General features: G+C 50.5%; 1 protein-coding gene across 1 annotated transcript in view; it reads right to left on the bottom strand.

Moving 5' to 3' along the window:
* Positions 1-2,741: 2,741 nt before the first annotated feature.
* The window catches only part of ADAMTS2 (ADAM metallopeptidase with thrombospondin type 1 motif 2), a gene marked incomplete at its 5' end in the record, with an annotated part of 290,738 nt that continues 269,073 nt past the window's right edge, over positions 2,742-24,406 (bottom strand). Inside the window, 9 exons of the mRNA XM_081093309.1 lie at positions 2,742-3,219; positions 10,295-10,384; positions 11,198-11,327; positions 12,840-13,047; positions 13,839-13,971; positions 15,984-16,143; positions 17,474-17,640; positions 19,339-19,419; positions 19,883-20,006. Coding sequence (XP_080949435.1) covers positions 2,768-3,219; positions 10,295-10,384; positions 11,198-11,327; positions 12,840-13,047; positions 13,839-13,971; positions 15,984-16,143; positions 17,474-17,640; positions 19,339-19,419; positions 19,883-20,006 — 1,545 coding nt within the window. The 3' untranslated portion in view covers positions 2,742-2,767. The remainder of the gene's footprint in view (positions 3,220-10,294; positions 10,385-11,197; positions 11,328-12,839; positions 13,048-13,838; positions 13,972-15,983; positions 16,144-17,473; positions 17,641-19,338; positions 19,420-19,882; positions 20,007-24,406) is intronic.

The raw sequence follows: 24,406 nt of genomic DNA, 5'->3' as shown, positions 1-24,406 counted from the left end.
CCAGGTCCCAAAATGCTAGCACAAGTCTCCCTGTGAACATAAAGTGATCCTCGAATCCCTCAGCTGGTTTTTTTAGAATTGTGGACAGAGAACATCTGAATCACATATGGTGTTATGAAACTCAGCTAGAATAGCTGTGTGGCCTTCCCCACGAGGCAGGAGTTTTGAACACAGGGCTGGCCGGCCGGCTGGCCGGCCGGACACTGGCTCTGGAAACTCAGCACTGTTGCTAAGCCTGCTCTCCAACTGTCCCAAGCTCAGTGATTTTCAGTTTTTCAGAGCTGCATGGACTGCATTCCTTGGGGAGAGACCTCTGAGGACTGCTTACTTCTGGAGAACTACGGATATATGGTCCAAGGCACTGAGTATGGCATGTTAGGACATAGCCTTGCTGGCATACAGCTTCCAGAGCACATCTCTCTCCTGCTAGCCAAAGATAGGTACCCATGGCAATGTCCCAGCTAGGGGCTCTCCAAAGACTTCCAGCCCCAAGATATGTAGTCCCACTTTGCCAGGATCTGGGAGTAGACCGTTCTGATTCTGAGGCCCCAGGCTGGGTAAACTCTCTGGACAGGGTTAATCACCCCAAACTTTCTTTACATCATTCCAAGACAGACCCAAGAAAGAACTGCCTAGTCTTTCAGGCCGTGACTAATACCAGCTGCCATGAGAGAAAGCAGAGGGACCCATTTCCTAATTATAATGACAGGATTGTGAAAGTACTGTATACCACACCTTACTAAAGAAGAAGTGATACTATGAAAGATGTTCAAAACGTTTTCTCCAGTTTAGTTCTTAGGAGTTAGCAAACTCCTTTAGACATTGCACAGTGTCTGAGCATGTGTGGGGCATGGTGGCAGAAAGAGAGGGCAGCTATGCCAGGGGGCGAAAAGGCTGGTCATCACTCAGTTGGACAATTAAGTATCATCCCAGATACGGTTCTCACCATGTCCTACACCCTTTCTTTGTCCCTTAGGCTACCCACACAGACACACTCACACACATGCACAGATTCACACACACAGACTGAGCACCTCAAAACTCAATATAAAGTTGCTGTCATGGTGCTTTCTTGAGCCTCAGTATTTTTGTCCATATAATGGGGACTTAAACAAAAAAGAGTTCTCTAAGATCTGACTGGCAGGAATAAAAAGGCTCTAGAACTCTTGTGGGTATGAAAAGCCTAAGAATTATGTGTTAAGGGAGGCCCAGCTAAGGAGCTAATGTGCCCCCCAGGTCTTATAATTTTGGGAAATTTAAGCTGCATATTAATATCTATGCAGGGAGAGGTAAAAATTAGCCATTGTTGTCCCACCCATCCCCACCCACTCCCTTCTTATTTCTCGCTCATTCACATCTTGCTCACAAAGCACCATTCTGCCGAAATAAAAACTGTTACTGTTTGGAAAGAGCAAAAGATACATCGGGCTCTCCCCACCTCCCACCCAATGCCTCCCATCAGAGGACAGATCTGGCAGTTCCTTATTGAAACTTCTAAGGGATGAAAGTGGGGGCAGGGCTGGGGGGCTGGAAGGCTCCAATAGGGCAGGCTTATCCCCCACAAACAAGACTGGTGTTCAGAAGCATACCCAAGACTAAAAAGTCCATTGTAGGTCCCTCAGGCACTCCCACCCCTCTGGGAGAGAGACAGCCTTGACCACTCACTGGACTTCCCAGCACAGAGCATGCCTATCAGCCTTCCCAACTCTTGTGGAAGGGGAGAGCCCCTCTGAGCTGCAGGGCTGAGACCAGGGTGGCCAGATGGGATAAGCAAGGCCAGGGTTCATGGAGAGGAGAGAGACCTGGGAGTGCACCCCACTGGCCTATCTCGCAGAAAACGTGACCCCCATTTTAGATCAATCCTCAAGCCAGAGTTAAAGGATTCCCAGGACTTTCCCAGGAAGAAATGGGCAGTGTCACAGTTCAGAAATAGCTGAGATAGCACAGCTGGTGAGCACCAAGTGGGTCAGATGGCTTCCCCTAAGTCCTTAATTGGCCAGGCTATGTCAGGCCATGCCTGAGACCAGAGGCTGCAGCCTGGCGGCCCTACACCCTGACAGACTCCTAGCCTCCTCAGAGTATTTTGAGCTGATCTTTAGACAGAATTTTCACATGAAATCTAGCTTCTAGTGAAAAAGCATGCTATCTGGCAGCAGGCCAGTTCTCACAGAGGCAGTAATGCTAGACACTCAGCAGCTCTCAGGTTGGTCCTGGTCCCCAGCTGCCACCACACTCATCCTTACCACCTGCCTGGCACTGAAGGCACTGGAGTCCACAGCCTCAACCTCAATGTGCTCATCTTAGTAACTGGGAAGTTAGTGAATAAATCACTGTTTCCTAAGAGTCCCCATGGGGCTCGTGTCTAGGCCTGGGGATTAGAAGGACATGTCCTGTGTTTCTAGAAGGGCTGTCACTACTGGTTACTGCTCAGAAACTTGAGGCAAATGTCTTCTTTCTCCAAGTTATCCTCCCTCACTGACAAAGGCTGTAGGCTCCACATTCCTCTCTACCCCAGTCCCACAGTTCAGGATTTGGAACATTCTGGGGCTGGGACACCCATGTGCTCTCCTTGTTGCCACATGTTCACAACCACATATATAATACACACATATCTATTTTTATGTGATTCTCCCTCTGTTACCTCAAAACTTTTGGGACTCAGGAACTGTGACTTAATTACCATGACACAGGATTTGCCATCCCATGGAATATCTCTATAAGCAAGAAAAAAAAATGCTATTGATGCTACCTTTCCATTTTATTAGAACTATCCGAGGATCTCTTTCTTCCTCATCTCATCAATGAGCTCTTGGATCCTTTGGTTTCTGGTCTTCTCATATGGGCTTGGCCGTCGAGGGATTAGGTTGGGTGGCTGGACTTCATTGTTCAGACCATTGATTTTGTAGGGCACGTCAACAGCATTGGTTTCTGGGTGATCCTTAGTGGCATTGGTGCTGGAGGCATTGAGAGGCACCTCCAAGGGCGTGCCTGGCGCAGGCTGCACCTCCATGACTAGAGTGGGGACTGGGAGGGTGGGCATGAGCTCCTCAATGTCATTATGCTTCCCAGGCGGTAGCCTTGCCCTGTCATCCACATCAGTGAGGTTGTCATGCAGCTTACAGGACTTGCAGCACAGCTTGTTGTAGCCTGGGATGGAGCAATAACGAGACAGAACTTCCATCCTACAGAACATTGACTTGTCGCCTTGGCAGTGGCCCTCTGAAAGAGAAAAGTGGGACAAATAACCGAAGGACAAGATAAGGGAAATGTTGTGTTCCTATAGGGAGCAGCTTGCTGCAGGAGACATTTGAAAGAGCCCAGAGACAGTGCACAGGCAAGAGAGCTCACAAGGAAAGTCTATGTGGTTTCCATGTCAGAGGAGTGCCTGCCCTGCCCTGGAGTGCAGCCACACATGCTGTGAGCAATGGTCCCCTCCTCCAAGCAGGCCCCAGCTGAGTCTATATTTTTCACTATCCCTTAGAGTTTGAGACAAAAATGAGACCTGTCTGTTCTTAGGGGGCGGGTGGAGTGATTCCAACTCATTTTAAAGAGTGGGACTTCACCAGATCTTGGAAAGCAGCTATGTTAACCACTATACCACCAACGCCCCTACACCAGATCTTTACATGTGACATCCCTGTGGTAATGGTTGACTCTACAATAATCTATATTCAGTAACTATAACAAAATTAAACCCAAAAGAACCAATTCCAAAACCTGATAGAGCAAACCCAGAGCCTTGGCTGTGGCCTCACCACACTCCTCACATTTGTTCCAATCCTCACCAAACTCCCCAGATGATCATTGTTTCTGAAAAGTGCCTAAAGGGAAATTTAAAATGTGGTTTTTCTTCCATTTGCTTTAACTTACCTGAGAGCTTCGTGTCCTGCTCCATCCACCCCATTGCCCTGCTGCACTGCATTTCTAGCCATTTCTCAAGCAACCGGCTCCATAACTTGATGCCTCCACATATGCAAATCCTTCTGCCCAGTACTATCCTTCCCTGTCCTTCCTGCCAGGACACTGGTCATCCATAGTCCAGCTTGCATGGGGAGCCTGACTCTTTCCTTGGAGGCCACGTTGTCTCTCTTTCCCCATGCGGCTGCCTTCTCCCTAGCCTAGCTCCAACTCTGTCTGCACCTAGATTGAGTCAACCCATCCAACTCCTCTTGTTTTCATGCCCCCCTCACTCTCTGTGTTCTTTCTAAATTCCCATTTCTCTTCCTTTCCCCCTACTACTGCATTTCACATACAACACAAATACTGAGATGATTTACAAAAATTCATTCAATATGAAGGAATGAGTAATATCACAGGGGGCATTTGATCTTATAAACTCTTGATTACTAACTTCAATGGGCCCCACTATGCCTACTTGTTTCTCTGCTCAGACACTCTGCTTTCCACAGCGAGGCCCCCCACCTTTCCCATACAAACCTCTGCTGTGACCTTTCTTCCCTCACTCTCCTTAGTTGACCTCATCTCCTACTGAGAGGGAGGAAGGAGGCCAGGAAGGGCAGCCATGGGATGGGAACCACATCTACAGATTCACTCTGTGCACCAATATACAGATTATCTACACCTATATCTGCAGCTATGCCAGCCCATCCAAACTTTCTGCCATAGCAGACAGGCAGGCCCCTCCATTCAGGACTCCTGGTTCTGACATTCACCTGCTGTGTGGCCACTGCTCAAGCCTGTAATTTTCCCTATAGGTGGTGACCACTTAGTTGGACACTAACCCCAAACTCCCCAAGGTTTAGATTCATGGGTACAACTTCCTACTAGACATCCCCTAACCCCAACAGTCCCTAAGCTGCCTGAGAATTCACACATGCAGCCCAAACCCACAGCCTTTGCTGGTGCCATCTGTCTCAGAGAATGTCTTTCAGGCACACACCCCATCCAGCCATTTCCAAGTCCATCAGCATTTCCTCCTACACCCTCTCGGATATGTGCATGCTCTCTCCCCTCTCACCTCCACACACTGTGGCCACACTGTGGTTAGAGACACCTTTCTGCCTGCTTATCTACAATCAGGATGTTTTTCAACTGCAAATGTGACAATGTCATTGTCCTGAGTGAAGCCCCTGCTTTGCCCCTTGTTTTCTGAGTGAAGAGCTGTCCCCAACACCTCTCTGGTTTCCCTCAGGCCTTGGACCTCCTCTGTTTGGGGCTCCTTCTGGCCACAAAGCCTTTGCACATACTGAGCCTCTCGCCTCCAGCTGCCCTCTTCTTCTCCTCTAGTCTCAGATGAAACACATCTTCCTCAGACAAGTATCGCCTACCTCCCTTAGGAGGTTAAATCCCACTTGTGTGCGGTCTCCTGGTGCCACAAGTCTCCCCTTCCCAGCACTTCATCCCAGTTGGTAAGCTCACATTTAATTGTCCGGTAAAGTGACTAATGTGTGACTTGTTCATTATCCTGTAAGCACCAAATGGCAGAGGCCCAAGCTATAGTTGAATGCCCCCTTTATCCCAGAGCCTAGAAGAGTGAATGAAAGAAGGAGTAAAGGTACAAATGTAAGCAATACAAATGTGAATAACGGAGGAAGTCCAGAACAGGAAATTTATGCATTTTGTAATAGCAACTTTACAGGCAAGAACACATAGAGGCACCTACTAACCAGAGGTAGAACCAATTTGGGTCCTGAGCATCTAAGTGGCCAAACTAGGGAGGAAGCATGACTGGCTTCAGGATCCACAGTGTGAAGAGATAAACACAGATCTGGTCTTCCTAACCTTGAGATTGAGCAATAGGCTCACAACGTGGAGGGAGAAGACAGACAGGTGGTTGAGGGCCGAGGGTTGGTTCCAGAAATCAAGTTAGAAGATCCAGAGATGTTGCTTTCAGGTTTTAAAATTGATAGATGAAATCGTACACAGATGTCCAAAATATGAGACAGATGAAATCAGAGTAGTCTTGTTTGAAACCCACTGGATGGGAGGGGCTCAGAGTCCCTCTCCCTTCCTTCCCCCTCCCTGGCCACTGCCCCTTTTTGGCAGGTGAACTGTGTGAAAAACACTGGTCACAGGCCTCAGGGAGACCCAGTGGTCAGCTGGGGACTGGGGAGGGGCAGAGGCACCGATGAGGAGGGAGCCTGGCCTGGCAGCACTGCTGGGAGTGGGGCCACTCCTGCCACACAACATGCCCTCTCCTGTCACTAGAGCCTTTTTTTTCACTCCTAGCAAGGTTGGTATTAAGCATCTTCCCTCACTTGTCTCCCACTAGGCTGGAATCCTAAGAAGCAGGCATCACATCAGTCTAAGCCAGGGGTTGGCTAACTACATCCTTGGGCCAAGTCAGTCCCTCCAATTGGTTTGGTAAATAAGGTTTTACTGGAATAGGCATGCCATTCACTTATTATCTACAGCTGCTTTCTCACTTCAAAGGCAGAGTTGAGTAGTTGTGGGGGAGACCACATGTTATCTGGCCATTTAGAGTAAAAGTTTGCTGACTTCCGGTCAAGTGCTTGGCAGTGTCCTTAGTGCCCGGGTCAGAGCTTGACACAGAAAGCACTTGGCAACTGTTGCTGAGTGAATGGACACATTGGGATGAGCCATCCATTTCCCTGACACAAATAGGCTGATGACAGCAGGGGCCAGGCTCCCCCCAGGGTGCCTCCCTTCTACCTGGCTTACATATTGGACTTCTGGGTCTGATTTCCTTTGAATACTTGGCTGCATTGCTTTAAGTTTTTAAAAATTAAAATAAGTCAATGAATGTATAAGTAATTGAGAAAGCTACTGGCCATGAGCTTGGCTATGCTAATATCAGCCTAGATTAATTTCAAAAGAATCATTACCCATCACCCTTAAAAGGATATGAATGGTTGTGGATTTTTAAGTAGCATCTCTGAGCACTGAGACGAAGAAGAGGAAATTATACCACCGAAGGCTGAGCGACATGTACTGAGGCACTGACTGGCCCAGGATTATAACTTCAGTTTCCCAACACTCCATCCTCAGCCATTTCCAGCAGCAGCAATGCACGGCAAGACCTACTGCCTTCCAGTGAACAAACTGGTGAGAATAAACCCATTGTCACAAGTTGAAGTCTGTGTGCCATTCCCACAGTCTTGGCTGTATCTGAATTAATAACCTGTGTGATTATTTGCTTAGTAGTTTTCTCCTTTAAATTACTTCATTTTTCAACTTAAATTTTATTTTAGAAGAAAATTTTACACTACTATTCATGTCAAACTATTGTGGTAAATAAGGTACAAAGAGAAGTTTTAGATCTTCTTAAGTCAATTTATAAGTCTAATTTTTAATTCTTCAAATTCCAGGGAGAGACTGACCAACCCTGTTATAAGTGAAGGCAAAGGCTCAGGTGACAGGAGAGGGCATTGCTGTGTGGCCTGAGTTGGAAAGAAATGAGCAAGCGTGAGAGATGTCCCCGAGGTGGTTGTGGAGGATAATGAGGACGAGGATCCGCTGCTGCGTGTACTCAGGCCACATTTACAGGCAACCCGAATCACCTTTGTCCCCCACACTTGGGAAAAGCCTGGGGTGGAGAAAGCTTTGTTTTCTTTTCTCTGCACCATTTCACCTTTCAAAAGATTGTGTGACAAATTAAAGAAGTGGCAGGCATCCCTCGTCTGCCCACACCTCCATCACCTTGGCTGTCCCCAAGCATACAGCACTCTGGGGGTTTCTCCCGATTTGTCCGGAAAGCAGACTGAGTGAATGCAGTTCTGTTAGACAGAGTTGCCTTGATCTCCTTGTCTCTGTTGAGCTGGAATTCCTTTCCATGGCCAGAGCACTGGGCAGGCAGGACTCAAGCCACAACTACCATGACCCCCACCCTGCAAATTGACACCTGGGGCTTGGCACTGTGCCCTGAAAGCCCATATCCATGACTTACGGTAACCCCACATCAAACTTTCTCATTGTTTTCCTCCTCCCTGCCTGGGACCCTTTATAGGAAAGGGAGAAGAGAGATACCTACCCACAGGCAGGGCACCACTCAGGCCCCAGATGCGAGGTCCCTGTGAGACCCTACCCTTCTGTCTGGTCCTTGTTAGCAAGCTGAATAAATGCACAGGCCCTGTGGCTTCTAAGGGCAGGCGTGGCTGAGCACACACAATCATGACTATTATAGGCCAGATGTCTAGAGCCACCACTGCCTTGCCCTTCTCCTGACTCAGACTCTCCTGGGCCCGATGGGCACCTCTCTCCTTTCCTGAACAGAGAGCTGAGAGATGAAAGCTGCCCCGGGGGCCAGAGTGGTGGCCTGATGGTGGACCAGCACTGTCTTGGATCCTGACCTCACATTTTCACTGCATGGCTCCGATCCCCTCCAAGTGGGGACTGTAGAGCGCCAACCAGGAGGAGAACACAGGTGTTACTGGAGGTGCTTGTTTAGAACCTTTGACTCAGAACTCAAAGTCACAGTGGTGTATCTTCACAGGGGAGGGGCGTGTCTACACAGTAGAGGAACCTTAAAGACCTCATTTGGCAAAGGAAAGGTCAGTAAAGTCCATTGAATCAGAAACCAAGGAACTAATGGGACAGAAGGGCACTCACAGCTCCATGTGCTGTCAGCCATGGAGAGGACGAGAAGGAGCCAGCCAACAGTGTGCCGAACCCAAGCACCCAGTTTCACTGAAATTTTTATTGAGTTTATTTGTGGGCTGCATGACAGGAAGTCCTTCCAGCGTTAGTAAGAATAAAAGGTCATTTTCACAGTCACTTTGGCACACACTCACATGGTCTCATTAAAGAAAAAAAAAAACACTAGAAAGCAACGACAATGGAACCTATATAATATGCCATAAATACATACAAAACACTAGTAAAATATCCCTGATAAACCAAAGTGCATGTAGACAGAGAGAACAATGCCCAGGAGTGTACGGCACCTTCCCAGAGTCACTCGTGTCACTCGCATGGCCTAGTCAAAGTTGGAAGTTAACAGTCGTGAGAATTAGTACACACCGAGTATTTACATAACAGTAACCAGTGCCAGGAGGCTGGTGTTGGTGGGGATGCTATTATATTCACAGGGGGACAGCGCTGGGGTGTGCAGTGGGAGTGATGGCGGGAATGCTACACGGGTTACTTGAAGGGCCAAGAATGTTGCCCTCTGGAGTAAGGCAGAGCTGTGGGAGTGCCCACAAGGGCTCCAGCAACAGTCGGCGCCACTGGCCAGTGGGTGTCCTTCCTATACAGGTGGCCTGAGAGTGCGTGGGTCCCTGCACAGGCCAAGGGGAACAGAGAGCCAGGCCACCTGATTAAGAAACCTTATTCTTGGCCAAAGATGGATAACTTAGACCACCTCCCGCTGGATCTGCCTCCTACCTGGATCATGTCCCCCTCTGAAGCTGGAGTTAGCAGCCAATTCTGTTACCTTTCAACTTTAAGGCATTTTCTACATAGTTTTGTCTAAGCAAAAAAGCAATAAAAATTGAGGTAATTCTGTAGTTGTTCACACTGGCAGGTGGCCGCATCCGCATCAGTCTCTCACTCTCTCATGCTCTCACCCCTGATGGGGCCATGTGTGCATGATAAGGAAAGGCCATTGGAGCTAATGGACCAAGAATGGGAGTGGCAGTGTGTCCCTATGTCCCACTGGAGGGACACATACCAGGCCTCCTCCGTTTGACCTGAACCTGCCTGAGGAGACAGGGCATGGGGGCAAGGGCTGTGTGAGTTGGACACAAAGGCCACAGGAAACAGGCCACAGTCACATGAGTCAGGAGGACACACTCAGCACAGGGTCAGCAGCAGCAGCAGCAGCAGCAGCAGCAGCAGCAGCAGCAGCAGCAGAGGCAGCCGGGAAGCCCCCAATATAACCCTTAGGGCCGGGCTACCCAGCATGGCAGCACAAACTGCAGACCTCGAGAGCCCCAGTCTCTGGGTGGTGGGTGCATTTGAAAGGGGACGGGCAGGCTTCCCCTTGACTTCCCACCTACAGCTCCAGCTTGGAGGGATGTGGCCCCACGACGTGGTCACTTAGTGGTCACATTCTCACTTTGGCTGCTGGCCCCACCAGCACCCTGACAGATCTTTGACCCTTTACAAGCTATCACCAACCAGGTCCCGGACCCCTCCACAAGAGGCCAGTGCCAGGGCCTTGCCTCTGTAAGGCTGGCCCTCCCGGCCAGGTGGCCAGCAGCTCTGAAGGAGATGGTCGAGCACAGAGGCCCAGGAGAAAACAGTCAACCGAGAGCACTCAGCAAGAGTCAGGGGAGTTTTCCATAGAAAGAGAGGAGGGGAGCCCACGGCAAGCTCCACAAGGCGCAGGGCATGCACTGGAGGGCAGAGGCAGAGTTATAAACGGGCCGGTTACTTGACGAAGACTTCTGGACCTGCGAGTCGGGGTCCGGTCGGGACAGCCACTGAACCACATAGCTCTTCTTAGAGGGGTCAGAGATGTTTCCTAGAAGGAAGAGAAAGGGACTGCGGCTGCTGGGGCACCAGCCAGGGCTTCCCAGCCCCCTGCTCCATAGACCCTGGCATCCTTGGGAAGGGCAATGAGGGCATTCAAGGCATACCCTTATAACAGGTGGGACTGTGTCTCTCTCCCCAACGCCCTTGCATCCTGGTCTCAGCTATGGAGTAGCTATAGCACACAGGCACTGCTGGCCTCCTGACCTGTGTACTGCTCCTCCACACCCAGTCCTGCTCCCCAGCTGAGCACAAACTGCCTGCTTCAGGAATGCAGGGACCCAGTGAATCGGGATCTACCACCTTTGCCCCCAGCTGGGGTGGGCACACCTGACCCCCCTGAGCTCCCTTCTCTGTAGACAGAACTTGTATGGGGTCTACATCTTGAGCTGTTTCAGGGACCAAAAGAGGTCCCATGTCGAGCATTTGCCAATGTGTCTGTAAGTAGCTGGTATTCTGGTTGTTGTCTGTGCAAGGTACAGGGCATTTGTCTTGTTGAGCCCTGCTGTGTAGTCACTGTGAGTCTGGTTCTATTTCCCAGACCAATAGGGAGTGTCAGGAAGGCAGGGATGGGCTGAGTCGGTTCCATCCTTCATCAGAGCCTGGCCTGGCCTGAAGATGAGCTGTTCCTTATATTGCCCACTATGGAAAGGGCCCAGCCCTAGCCTGGGAGGCCTCAACTTCTATTTTAAGGTCAGGGATGCTGAGTATAGGCCACTTGTGGGAAGAGCATTTGCCTGGACCAACCCCCTGGCCTTGGGGCTTGCACACTGGGGCCCAGGGAACAGTGCAACAGAGGGCTTACTTGGGCAGGGGCCCAGCCTGCATCTCCTTGCTGTCTCAGGTCGCTCCTCCCGGCAGATCCCAAAGCTGTCGTCCGCTGTCCGGCAGAGTACCGGCCGCTCCTGGGTGCCATTGCCACAGGTCACAGAGCACTGTAGGTGGAGAGTCACCAGTCAGGAGCCACCTCCCATGCTGCGGTCCGGAAGAGCCCCTCACGCATGTGACCCCATAACTCGTTTGAGGTGGTGAGGGGCAGCGGGAGAGTGTGGACTAGAGACTGGCCCTGTCTCACCCCAGCCTCGGGTGGCTGCCTCAGTCTTGTTGGGCTCGTAAGAGGGGACACACATACTTATGTCTCAAGTTATTATGAGTTAAAGAGAGCGACTATGCAGGGCCTGGCATTTCTGAATGCTCTGGCTATGGGATACCCAAGACCCAGAAAAACCTGCTATGCACTGGGGACCACTGGGAAAGCTCTGAGTCCCGGAGGTTTTGGCAGAGGACCATCCCCCTGACCTTTCTCCCCCCAGGCTCCCGCAGGCTCTATACTACCAGCACCCTCAATGGCCCCTCCAGCCCCTGTCCCCTTCTGCCTTCTCCATGGAGGGGCTAGCAGGAGCAGTCACATCCAGCCTCCTGGCTCGGCTCACAGCTGGCCCAGCCGTGAGCAAGGATAATTCTCAAGTCCTTGCCCTGTGTGTGAGAAAGGGTTGACTCAGCAGACATGGTTGCTTAAACCCTACACAGTCCTAAGAAAGGCCATTTGCAGGACTGGCCCATGGGCAGCTCCAGGGAACCAAGTCCATGGAATGCTCTGTCTGGTGAGTGTTTTGCATGCCTGAGGCCTTGAGTTTCACTGCACCAACAATGTGATTTCTGCTGAGCACCCACTTTCCTGCTGGGGTCTAGAGCTTCGGTAACTGATATCATCACACACACAGGCACCGTTTGCTTATGTGACTACTCCCTAGCGAAAACCCTGGGCACCCAGGCTTGGGTGGGTTGCCTGATTGGCAGTACTTTGTGTGTGTTGCTGCATGTCACTGCTCGGAGAATTAGGTGCATCCGTGGTGAATCCACTGGAAGAAACACCTAGAGGCATGTGCTGGTTTCCTCTGGCTTTGGCCATCCCTTCTTCCCTTCCCGAATTGTGCTCTGAGCATTCCTTGTAATAACCCATAACCATGAGTGCACCAACCTCTGAGCCCTGTGATCCTCCTTGTGAATTATGGACCCTGAGGCTGATCTTGGCTGAGAGCTGGAGGTCAATACTTACATCAGCTCTGCCCTCAGAACTGCTCCTCAGTCCCTAAGACCATCCGTATTACTCTTTGCAGCCCAAGTCTAAGCCCTCCTTGGTTTGTGTGCCCTCCTGCCAGCTTAGCTGACCTTCTAGACCACACATCCACCTTCAGAGATAAGAACCTGGAGCCCAGGCTGCCCTCAGCCTCCTGGGAGCCCAGGCTGCCCTGAAGACACACATTCCACTGGGTTTCTGAACAGAGCACTGATTACATGGCACCACTGGTATCCTGAGACCTTTGGGATGTGGCCCAGGGCATGAACTGAGTCCAGACAAAGGTGGGATGCCCCAGCCACCTCAGTCCTGCCCAAGCTTGGTTTGGGAATTGAGAACCCAGAACAGGGCCAGGAGACCTACTTACCTGGGACCAGGGTCCGGCCCGCCACTGTCCAGGACAGAGCTCACGATTGCAGGCCCGGCGGCCCTCGGGTCGTGCATCATTGCAGTGCTTGGTGTGCACGGTGCGAGTGGTGTTGTTGTGCAGTGGCTGAATGCAGCGCACGGAGCGGACCTGCATGCCTGTCCTCCCACAGCTCTGACTGCACGGCTCCCATTCGCCCATGACCCATCTGTGAGGGCAGAGTGGCACATGGTCAGTCCCCTGTGGCCATGGTGGATAGAGGGAAGGCCTCCTGCTCTCTGAGGTATGGCCTTCCTTAGTCCCACAAAGGTGCCCCATTAAGTTTGCTGCACCCTTGCCCGAGGTCTCGCAAATAATGAGCCCTACACATGTCCACTGATGGGAGCCCTGGTGTGGGTGGCCATGGATCGCCCAGGCCTGAAGGACCCTGTCAGACTTTGTCCCTTTTGTGGCTCTGGCTCTGCCCTTCGACTTCAGCTTCTGCTGACATCACTGACCCTTCTGGAAGCAGTAGCAAGGCCCTTAGCACCCAACCCCACATGCCCTTACCTAGTACCAACTGTCTTCCCTGCTCAGGACCCAGATATGAAGCCCTGCCAGACCCTGGGCCTGGAGGTCAAGGTTGCAACCACTGCTATGGGCTGTCTTGGAAACATCTCCCTGAGCCTGTTTCCCCCACCTGAGCATTACCACTTGCCATCTCTAAGACGCACAGTAGTGTTTTAGCTTTGCAAATCTGAAGCAGGTGCAGCCTCTTAGACTCCACAAAACATGGTGAGTGACAATGAACCCATACACACCTCAGGAAATATGAAGTCCAGACCACCCCCCATTCACCCCCCCTGTCCCCCCCTCCCATGGACACAGATCCCATACCTCCCTCCACTGCAGCCCCGGGGCGGGGGGGGGGGCGAGGGAGTTGGGGGGGATCTGTCCTCTACTCCTTCTAGTGGGACCCAGAGACTGCAGCCAGGGAGTTGGGCAACCCCAGGCACTCACACGGGCTGGGAGCACTCCTGTGGGTTGCAAGCCCGGCGGATGGCTTTGGGCTTCGGGAGGGCGTCGCAGAAACTGCGGTGCACCATCTTGAGGTCCAGCCTCCGGCGGCAGCCATACTTGGTGAACTGGGACCCTGAAGATGAGAGCTCAAGGAGGCTCAATGGGGCAGTGTGGCCCCTCTATGGGGTGCAAAGGGGCAGATTCACCTGCAGCTTCAGCTGTTCTTCCCAACTTTCTGACGGGGTGGGGTAGTGTGCCTGAGCCAGGCCTTGGAGATGTCTAGCCTGGTGTCCTCCCAGCACCCTAGGCGTGGTCGGCAAATGGAGGCTCGCGAGCCACATGCGGCTTTTTGGCCCCTTGAGTGTGGCTCTTCCTAAGCCTTAGGAGTACTCTAATTAAGTTAATAACAATGTACCTACCTATATAGTTTAAGTTTAAAAATTTGGCTCTCAAAAGAAATTTCAATCCTTGTACTGTTGATATTTGGCTCTGTTGACTAATGAGTTTGCCGACCACTGCCCTTGGGCAAGTGAGGGTGAGAAGCCTGGGAGAGCGACCACCTTCTCCCTGGCCCCTTGATAGCCAAGACAAGAGGGAAGGATTCATTTCCTCTCCTGTTGCTTAGCCATTTGCTCCACATTAAATTAATATGCACCGAGGACCTGGCATGAACCAGGAGTTGGCTAAACATGGGAACATGTCCTACGAGTCTCCTCCCACCACAGTCTAGTGCAGCAGTTCTCAAATGGGGCTGATTTTGCACATGAGAACATCTGGAAATGTCTGGAATACTTAGTTGTTACAACTGGGGGAGTGTTGCTCAACATCCTACAATGCATAGGACAGCCTTCACAATAAAGAATTATAGAGACAGGTATCAGCAGTGCCACGGGGTCACAGAACTCCAGCTTAGTGGGCAAGACATGAGGGAATATGGTGGGGCAGCCTGATCCAGTCTGGGCATCTGGATATATCACAGGAAGTAGAGGAGGAAGGAAGGGGAGGGGCTCCCAGGGGAGGAGACAGCCTGTGCAAAGGGCCTGAGGCAGGAGCATGGCATGTCCAGGAGAAGCATCTAAAGCCAGGATGAGCAGTGGAGAGGTTTGCAAGCTGCCTGGACCTCAGGAGCCATGAGGAGAATTGTTTTTTATCCTCAGAGCAGAGGGAGCTGCTGAAGGCTATGACACCAGGAGGGACATGGTCTGATCTGCCTCTTTAATAGGTTACTCTGGGGGCAAGTGAGCACACAGGGCCAGGGAGAGAGCGAGGGGGTGCCAGGGCTTGGAAGATGAGAATAGCAGATGGGTCTGAGAGATATGTAGAAGCAAGAATCAACAGGACACGCAGAGGAAATCCACAGGGGTTGGGGAGGCTGGGGACACCATTACCCAGCTGGAAGCACTGGGAAGAGAAACCTTTTATCTGTCAGTGACAGGGAGTGGGTGACGAGCCCCTCAGCAAACACCCTTTTGGCATCTGAGGGCAATCTGTCCTGGCCCTGCTTCTGCAGGCTGAGCTGTCATCTCCTGCTTCTGATCTTGTTCACCCCCCAGAAACATTGACCACTCTGGGCAAATCAGAACTTCCTGTATGCCTGCATGTCCTATCCAACTGTGGGCTCCTTGAGGTATGGGGCAGGAGGGACCCCTCTGCACCCAGCACTGCTGGGGAAGGTCTGAGAGGCTTTTCTGAATGAACACAGGGAGAGACCCCTGCAGAGGGGCCTTTCTACCTATCTCCAGCACAGCCTACATCTTCCCTGTGCCCTGCCTCGTGATGCCATAATAGCCCATCCAACCCACTCTCACAACAACTCCCGCCAGGCCAGCTTCTGCCTCCCGCACTGATTTAGGTTCATGTTGGCATCGACCAGACCCCACACATGCCCTCTGGCTGCTTTAGGCCTGCTGCCCTGAACACCTCCCTCCTGCTCACCCTCTGCTCCCTCCCAGGCAGGGCTAGGCCCTTGTCACCCAGACACAGATCACTGCCTCAACCTCCTTGGGACCCGTCTTCTCATGCCTGGCACATGCCTCTGGCCTGGCAGTCAGCAGGGCACTGGGGGTTCCAGAAGCCCCTCCCCTAGAAGACCCTTCTTATTCAGGCCCTGGCTTTCTCGGGGCCCCACCCTGAGAAGCCTCTCACCTCCACCGCAGGGCTTGGAGCACAGGGACCACTTCTTCAAGGCCCACTCGTAGCCCACCGAGTCCTCTTCCAGGACCTGGTTGTCATCCACATTGAGCGAGTCCTCATGGATCATGTACTTGTACGTCAGCGAGATCCGGGTGTCTCCCTGCGGGATGACCTGTGCCCCACACGGCCATGAATGTGTCTGCCCAGCTCTCTACCTCCTCGAAACCAGTTTAGAAATGTCAGTCAAGGTAACTTATAGCCCAGTCTTGGTATTCGCTGTAGGTCATTATGGTCTACAAAGTCCCCAACACTGAACCACTGCTCGCAGGGAGTTAGGGTCCTGCGAGATTCTGGCCATGGCATTCTCATCTACTATCAACATGTAACCTTATATTTTACGCGTTTTCTATTTAAGGACCTGTACTTAATATATGTTGCTAATTCCCTGCCATCTGACTCCGGGCCAGCACTCTGTAATGCAGGCCTGCAAGAAGCTCCCCGATGCTGCATGGGCTCCATGGGGCACCCTACAGTTGCTCACCTTGGGGAATTGCACAGAACCCTTCAGCACTATGCCTGGGGGCCATTTTAAACAGTGAAATCATCCCATTAAAGCACAAAGATGTGAAAAATGTGGCACTAAATACACTGTGGAAAGGACACTGGTTTATAGTAGGAGCTAAAACAAGAAGCAGGGGGTCACCTGGCTCCCCCTCAGCTGGAACATGCATGTCATTGCTCTGCATTTGTCTGTAAATGTCTGTGGAAATCACGCTGAGTTTTTATTTGGGGATTACAGATACATTTTAGCAAGTAGATGAATTTATCAACGCAGAAACTGCAGGTCCCGAGGCCTGCCTGCACCCGTACTGGCAGGCGGGTCCCCAACAGCATCTGGGGGTGAAAGTCCCTGTAGGGGAAGCAATCAGAGGGCATGCCCAGGGATGAGGTGCTGGGGTCTGGGTACCTACCCCCCACCACAGTGAACTCACCTTAGCTTTATCTGTAGTGGTTTGATTGTTTTTACAGATAAAATATAATACTTACATAATTAAAATTGATTTTAAAAAAGTGATTAGAAAATCAAGCCCCTCCTCTGTACTCCCATAACCAGGAGCAGTCCACGCTCATGAACTCAGGAGACCTGGGGTCCAGCAATGCTCAGGGACAAAGTCCAGTGGTCTGGTGGTGTAACATCCTGAGCCCTGTCCGGTCCTCCCAGGTGTGGTACAACTGGGATTTGATGGCAGACATGAAGGAGCATGACTAAAGGTGGCTATAGATGTCATTCAGCAGGGAAACCAAAACCCTTATAAGGGAGAGTGCCTGAGGTCACTGGGTGCGATGTAGGGCCCAGAGCCCCACCTGGCAGCTCCATGCTTGTCCCCCACTCTGACACAAGGATGGACTGGCCAGAGAGGCCATTCCAAGCATGGCCTGAAGGATGCAGGAGGCTCCATCCCTTACCCAGTGGCCACTTGCCCCCTGGCCTGGGGACTTACCAGCACAGCGATGGTGCCATGAAGGGGGCCCATGGTCTGCAGCGTCTCACGGCCATCTTCATCCCGGTACTCCCACTCCACACCCATGGCGATGAATGATTTGGAATTGGGATCTATGTCGTTCTCTTCATTTAAAATGAACTTGCCTGTCTCTAAGTTCTTGACGGCTGAAAACAGCAAAAGGGAGCCCCCACCAAGATTATCAGGGGCAAGATCCAGGCACGCTGAAGGGAGGCCGAGGTGGGGGTGGGGTGGTGTGGGGCACACTAGTTTGGGCAGGTGCAGGGAGTGTCCTTGCCAGACAGCCCAATCACCTGAGAGCCTGGCTCCTCCTTTGCCACTTGGCCAGAACTGATGCCTTTCTGCCAGGCCCAGGGTCTTTTCTCGGACCTGCCCCCACAGACCCTGGGTGAGCAGGGGCTCTGCCCAGAAGTGGAAAGGCTCCCTCCCTACAGTCAGCAGGCACTCAGAGCCCCCGCCTGCCGCCTCAACACCCAGGGTGCAGGGTATCTGCTGGACACTAGGGCACAATGGTGGGGCTTCCTGCCATGGGGTGAGCATATGTCCAGCTGAAAATCAGGGTCTCCCCACCCCATTTGTAATAGTGGCCCTGCCTGGGGTCCCACCAGTTCCCCATACCTCCTGAAGAGGCTTGCCCTAACTAGGGGACCACTCAAGCCATTGCAAAAATGTCTAGGAGATGAGGACTCAGCTGGCCAGGAAGCCTCACACTTCGCATAGTGTGGAAGGAGCACTGTGGAGCTGCTGGGTAACTTTAGGGAGCCCAGACAGAGCACAGAGTGAGGAAATAACTCCGTACACAAGTCTCTTATAACTCTCTGTCTACATCACAAAGTGAACCTCAGTAGTTGTTATGGGTCCTCAACTTGTCACTAACTCTCTCTTCTCTCCTGCAGAGACAGAGGACCTGGGACCTGGAGTCTTTAGCAGTCTCTTTTGGCGGGGGGGGGGGGGGGGGGGGCGGGGGGGGGCACTGACTTTTATATCTGCCTTCTGTTTAAGGCAAGTGGTACTAGTTTTGCATTTTGGGTAACAATATAAATTTTCTTCTTAAAGTAACAACAGAAAAAAAATGACTATTAAAAGAAAATGGACTCTGTCATGTCTTAGCAGGGATGCTGGATGGTGAGGTCCTGAACCAATCTGATCCCTGCGGGACACGGAAGAAGGTGGGCCCCAAATTGGGGGAACTTGTCCAGGATCTCCCAGCGGCCCCCTGCATCACTTTTGGGCCTCATGACTACCCAGGAGGTTGGGCACAGATGCCTTTCTGGCGAGTGGGTGAGGATGGGTGGAGCCCCAGCGAAGAGTCCCAGGCAGCTTCAGTGAGCAGAGTCCCTCCCGCAAGGGTTGCCACGTGGGAAGGGGCATCCAGAGTTGTTGGAACATCTGACATTTCAAGAGTGGCCAGAGATCTCTACTCTAGATAGAATCTCAGGAATTTAAAATTACACTAATGGAAAAATATGCAAATACACTGTGGGAGGCCATCCCCCAGCTCAGGCGCTCTGGGTAGTGTGTGTGGGGAGGCTACTCAGGACTCTCCTGCTTGGAGACCTGCCTGCCTTCCAGTGGGTGGGGGGCAGCTCCCGTTAGCCTTGAGATGGGGAGTCATTATTGTGGGCTGGGGGTGTGTGACACATATCCCTCCACAGCTGCTGCCAGGAGCCCTCTGATCCAAACACACGGTTTCTCTACCAAAAGGTGAATCCAGAAAAGGTCCACGACATGGGCTGAGCCAGGGACAGGGAGTCTCTCCAATCGAGCTTCCCACCCCAGGGGCTCTGCCCATACCCGGTAAAGCCAGCTGTAGATCTGCTGCCTTCCTGGGCTGTGGGACTCACCCAGGTGATGGCTGGTAATGTATGCCTCCTGGATGAGCAGGTGCCTGGCTCCTGTGGGGATCTCAAACATCTTAATGTAACCTTTGTTGGGATGTGGGGAGACAAAGACAAATGAAAGGAGAGGAATCACTGGGGTGCAGACAAGGCACGGAGGGCCTTGCCCTCAAAGATAGTTCCAGAGGCCCCAGTGTTTTGACTGTCCACCCAGAAAGGCAGCTAAGGGACAGGGAGCAAGGGACCCACAGCTGCCTCACAGCCCTAAAAGGCAGGAGAGGGGTGGCCTCAGCAAGCCCCTGCCCTCAAATAGACATCTGAGACCCACCGTATGTACCTATATTTTGGCATCTTCTGCCCTGAACCCTCACCTGGGCCCCCACCCACCCTGGAACTTGGCTCAAGCTGTCCTGATTTAGGTTCTCCCACCACCTCACCCTTCCAGAAGAGTCATGAACCCAGACAGAGCCCCAAGGACAAGCATCCCATGTCCACTGAGCAGGTGCTGTAGACATTCAGGCCCCAGGGCCAGAGGGAGGGGCTCACTCACCCAGCTTCTTAGGTGAGCGTGTGAACATGCCTTTGACCACTTTGCAATGGCTGTTGTCCCCTCCACACACACCGCACTTGTCCTCTTGCTTGTTGGAGCCGATCACTCCATCACAACCCACCTTCTGTGAGGGGGAAGGGGGGTTGCAGTGTACATCAAGGCCCTCCCCTCTTGGGTTCTGGCTTGACTGTGCCCCCTGGGCATTAACACCTGTTGCCTGGGTATCCTCTTTTTAGCAGTTCCCAATGCAGAGGAAGGAAACAGGGCTTTGGAGAAAGACAGACCCCATGTGCCCACCTGAGGAACAGTCCTTTCCTCTCACTCATTCACTCACTCATCTAGACAGTATGACTTCAGAGGGCTTGGCACAGCCTAAATAAGGCCACATCCTGAGACTGTCCTGATTTGGCAAGCTGGCCTCAAAATAAACATTCCTGCCCTGAGGGCTATAACTCAGACCTGGTCTCTGTCCCTTGCCCAGGGCCACACAGCAAGGCCCTCCAGCAGCCACTCCAGGGCACCCAACCACAGCTTAGGCCTGGATGCCCCAGCCTTCACATTGCCCACAGGAACACAATGCACTCTTTAGTCTATCTTCAGGTGTCTAGACAGGAGGTGACAAAAGTTGGTAAGAAAACTTTTGCCTTCATTCTCTTGTGGCAGGAGAGTAAGAAGCTAGGGAAATTCCTTGGCAAGTGGAATAAGGGAAATTGAGACAAAATAATTAAAGAAGGCCAAATGATTTGAGCAATTTATAGCCAGCTAATGAATCACATGTTTTATCTTCCCTAATCAAAGACACTTAAATACAATGGTTTACACATTCTAGACTATCCTGGGACAGAACAGCCTTAGTCCTGGTTCCTCTCCAATGATGTTCTTTAAAACTAACTAGATAACCCTGACCCCTCTATACACACATTGTGATGAATGAACACATTCAAGGACACATCTGAAAAGCTAATGAATATTCTGTTAAGACCCTCCCCTAGGATTACAGCCAACTAAAGGAAGATAAGACATCTCAAGACAAAGGAATCAGAGTCACCCACACCTTGTACCTCTGTTCCTTTTCTCCTAAACTCTAAGTCAGTGGTTCTCAACCTTCGTAATGCTGTGACCCTTTAATATAGTTCCTCATGTTGTGGTGACCCCCAATTTCATTGTTACAAATTGTACATAATTAAAGCATAGTGATTAATCACAAAAACAATATGTAATTACATATGTGTTTTCGGATGGTCTTAGGTGACCCCTGTGAAAGGGTCATTCAACCCCAAAGGGGTCGCGACCCACAGGTTGAGAACCACTGCTCTAAGGGACCTCGTGAGACTTGCAACCAGGGTAGTTGTGGGCAGCAGCAGCTCATCCCAGGCTTACTCCCTGAATCTGTCTCCAAGGCCCCCTTTTTCTCTGACTTTCTCCTGTTGCTTCTCCTACCTTAAGCCTTTGTTTCATTGTCCCCAGTTTTAATAAACATACTTTTGAAAACACCTGGACTCATGTTCTGAAATCTTTCCCATAGGAAGTCAAGAACCCATACACTACCAGCAGGCCTGAGGCAGACCTGCTCCAGGTCCAGACCTCATGTGGTAACTCAACAAATACTCTCAACACTGCTCACTCCAGTGGCAAAAATTATTCCACACTGAGTGGGGACCTTCCTTTTCTCAGGGTCACCTGGTAGAGGCAGTAATAAATTCAGGTTCTTTTACTCTCTAAAGCCCTGGCAGCACACCATTCCACAGAAGCTAGAAAAGGAGCAGCCCTTGCATGTTCATGGCTTGACACCATTTTTATACCAATATCCACATCCACAGCTTTTCTAGCTTAGCAGGGACAATGACCTAGAGTGTGCCATAGCATTGCATGTTTTCCCTGGTTGCCAGGAAGCTCGGAGCCAATTCTCCTCTACCACCACCTCTGAAGAGACCCTCTTCCTCCAGCTTTGGTCTTCCATTTATGACTTTTATCTCACAAGGACCTTTGAGGACAGGGACTCTAACCCATAAAGGGTCTACAGAGCAGCGGTTCATGCATCTGAATAGAACTTAACAAGTTTTGGTTTTATTGATTTATATGATCATAAGCCTTTTGAATTAATTTTGGAAGTGAGCAAGGTGAAAACAAATAAATAAAATGAACATGCTTATTTTTATTTTAATGATTTATGAGGGAAAAAATTAACAAAGGAAGGGAACAGGATAAATTGGGGGGGGGGGAAATTGATCTTTTAAGGCAACGGTTCTCAACCTGTGGGTCGCGACCCCTTTGAGGGTTGAATGACCCTTTCACAGGGGTCACCTAAGACCATTGGAAAACACATATATAATTACATATTGTTTTTGTTATTAATCACTATGCTTTAATTATGTACAATTTTTAACAATGAAATTGGGGGTCACCACAACATGAGGAACTGTATTAAAGTGTCGCGGCATTAGGAAGGTTGAGAACCACTGTTTTAAGGCATAGAAGTCTGAGCTGAAACCATTAGATCTGTCACTTCCTGGCTATGCAGTCTTAGAGGAAGACTAAGATGTTTTCACATCTGTAGCATGGAGTCAGAGCAGCCCTCCCTGTCAGGGATATTGTCAGGGTGAGAGGAGATAATTCTTGTAAACAGTCATATGCTGCCTGGCTCAGAGTATGACCTCAGTAAGGGATGGAGGTGATGCTGAGGGGGACAATGGAGAGGAGGAGGATGGGAGAAAACCCCTGTTCAGGCTAGGGCAGTTGTGACATTGTGATCTATACTAATAAAAGAGTAGTATGCTAATTAGACCGGACGTCTTCTGGATGACCATCCAGATGCCCTTCCTGACAAAGCCTGCCAGGCGAAGCCACCCTCCAGCGGTCCTGGGCGCCAGCGCCTGCGGCTGGCTGTGGCCAGGGAGATGAAGAAGCCACCTGCCCCGAGGTCCCAGGCCGCAGCCAGCTGGAGAAGCCACCAGACCTGTGGTCTAGGGCGCCAGCACCTGCGGCCCAGGAGATACGTTCCCTCTTCCCCCACTGCAGTCATTACTCCAATATTCCCCTTTGAATTTCTCTTCTGCCCCGACCCAACTCCACTTTTCATGTGAAGGATAAGGAACAGAGAGAGCAATGTTAAAAAGCTTACATTTTTAAGCAGGTAAGGTTGGTACTTAAACATATAAATGGAAAGCCAGAGTCTTTAAGGTAACACAGGCTAGAAAGGGAGGGGACAAGGACAGGGCAAGACATATTATATCCAGCAATCCATGTGGGGACTGAAAACTTTGCAATGATGACAATCAGTGAAGATATGAATCAACTAAAATAGTTGACAGGGACAATTCTTCCATCTTTGAAAATATCTATATCAAGTCTGTTTAAATAGAATTTCATCTGCATCATATAACACATTCTGACAAGACCACCACCACCAATGTGGTCAGTGTTGTGCTGGTAAATGTTTAACAACTGCTCTCAATCAAAGAAAACAAAACCCTGATTTATAGTATCGGCCAATTTCTGTGGCATAAATTCTCTATCCATGGCTGATTTTGGCTGCTAATGTGATGCCACTAAATGCAGAGCTGAGGAGAAACAAGCAGTAATACATTATTATATTCCACCAGAAAGACACAAAATATATAAATAATGTCAAGAGTCAGAACAGTAAAGTATAGTAAATAATTAAGGCGTGATGAATTTAGAGTATGTATTACCTTTGGTTTTAATGTAATTTATTCACTTTTAAGATTATATAATTTAATTTTTAACAATGACCATGTTTAACAACCAGCTTGCAACATTCCTGAAAATTTGTGAGGCAGTAAGAGCAGGCTCTAGCACAATACTGAGTGGAGTGTAATGGTTAAATGGCATGGCTCATGGATTTGAAATGAGACTCAGCCACTTTCAGGTTTTACTGGTCAAGTTACCTGATCTCTCTATACCTCCGTGTTCTCATCTGTGTCATTATAGTACCTACTGCATGGAGTTGTTGCAAAGATAAAATGAAATCTGTGTATGACACAGCACAGTACCTGAAATAATAATTCACTCAATTTGTTATAAACTGTTACTACCTCAATACATTGACAGAATTACTCTACTCATGCTGAAAGAATGAAATTGTATTGATGAGAAAAATATTTTATTTTGTGATCTACATGGAGACAGTCAATTTTGCTTCCTAGACAATAGATGGTAATCTACTACTAGAAACTGCAAGGGGAAAAATGACCTCAATCAGCATGATTGAGGCAATGTATTATTAGCTGGATCATAAAGCAGAGAGGATGCCATACATTCTGGGATACATTTGCAGTAAGAGGCTTCACCTCAGGTATTAATTCCTTTTTTTTTTTTTTTTTTAAGAGACGGGGTCTCGCATTGTTGCCCAGGCTGGAGTGCAGTGGCTATTCGCAGGTGCAATCACACTACTGATCAGCACGGGAGCTTTGACTTGCTCCGTCTCCGACCTGGGCCGGTTCACCCCTCCTTAGTCAACCTGGTGGCCCCCCGCTCCCGGGAGGTCACCATACTGATGCCGAA

Source organism: Myotis nattereri (genome assembly GCF_964212035.1).
Source record: "Myotis nattereri genome assembly, chromosome: 5".
NCBI classification, from domain to species: Eukaryota; Metazoa; Chordata; class Mammalia; order Chiroptera; family Vespertilionidae; genus Myotis; species Myotis nattereri.
The sequence above is the reverse complement of the archived record's forward strand: the minus strand, read 5'-3'. Positions and strand labels throughout refer to the sequence as shown.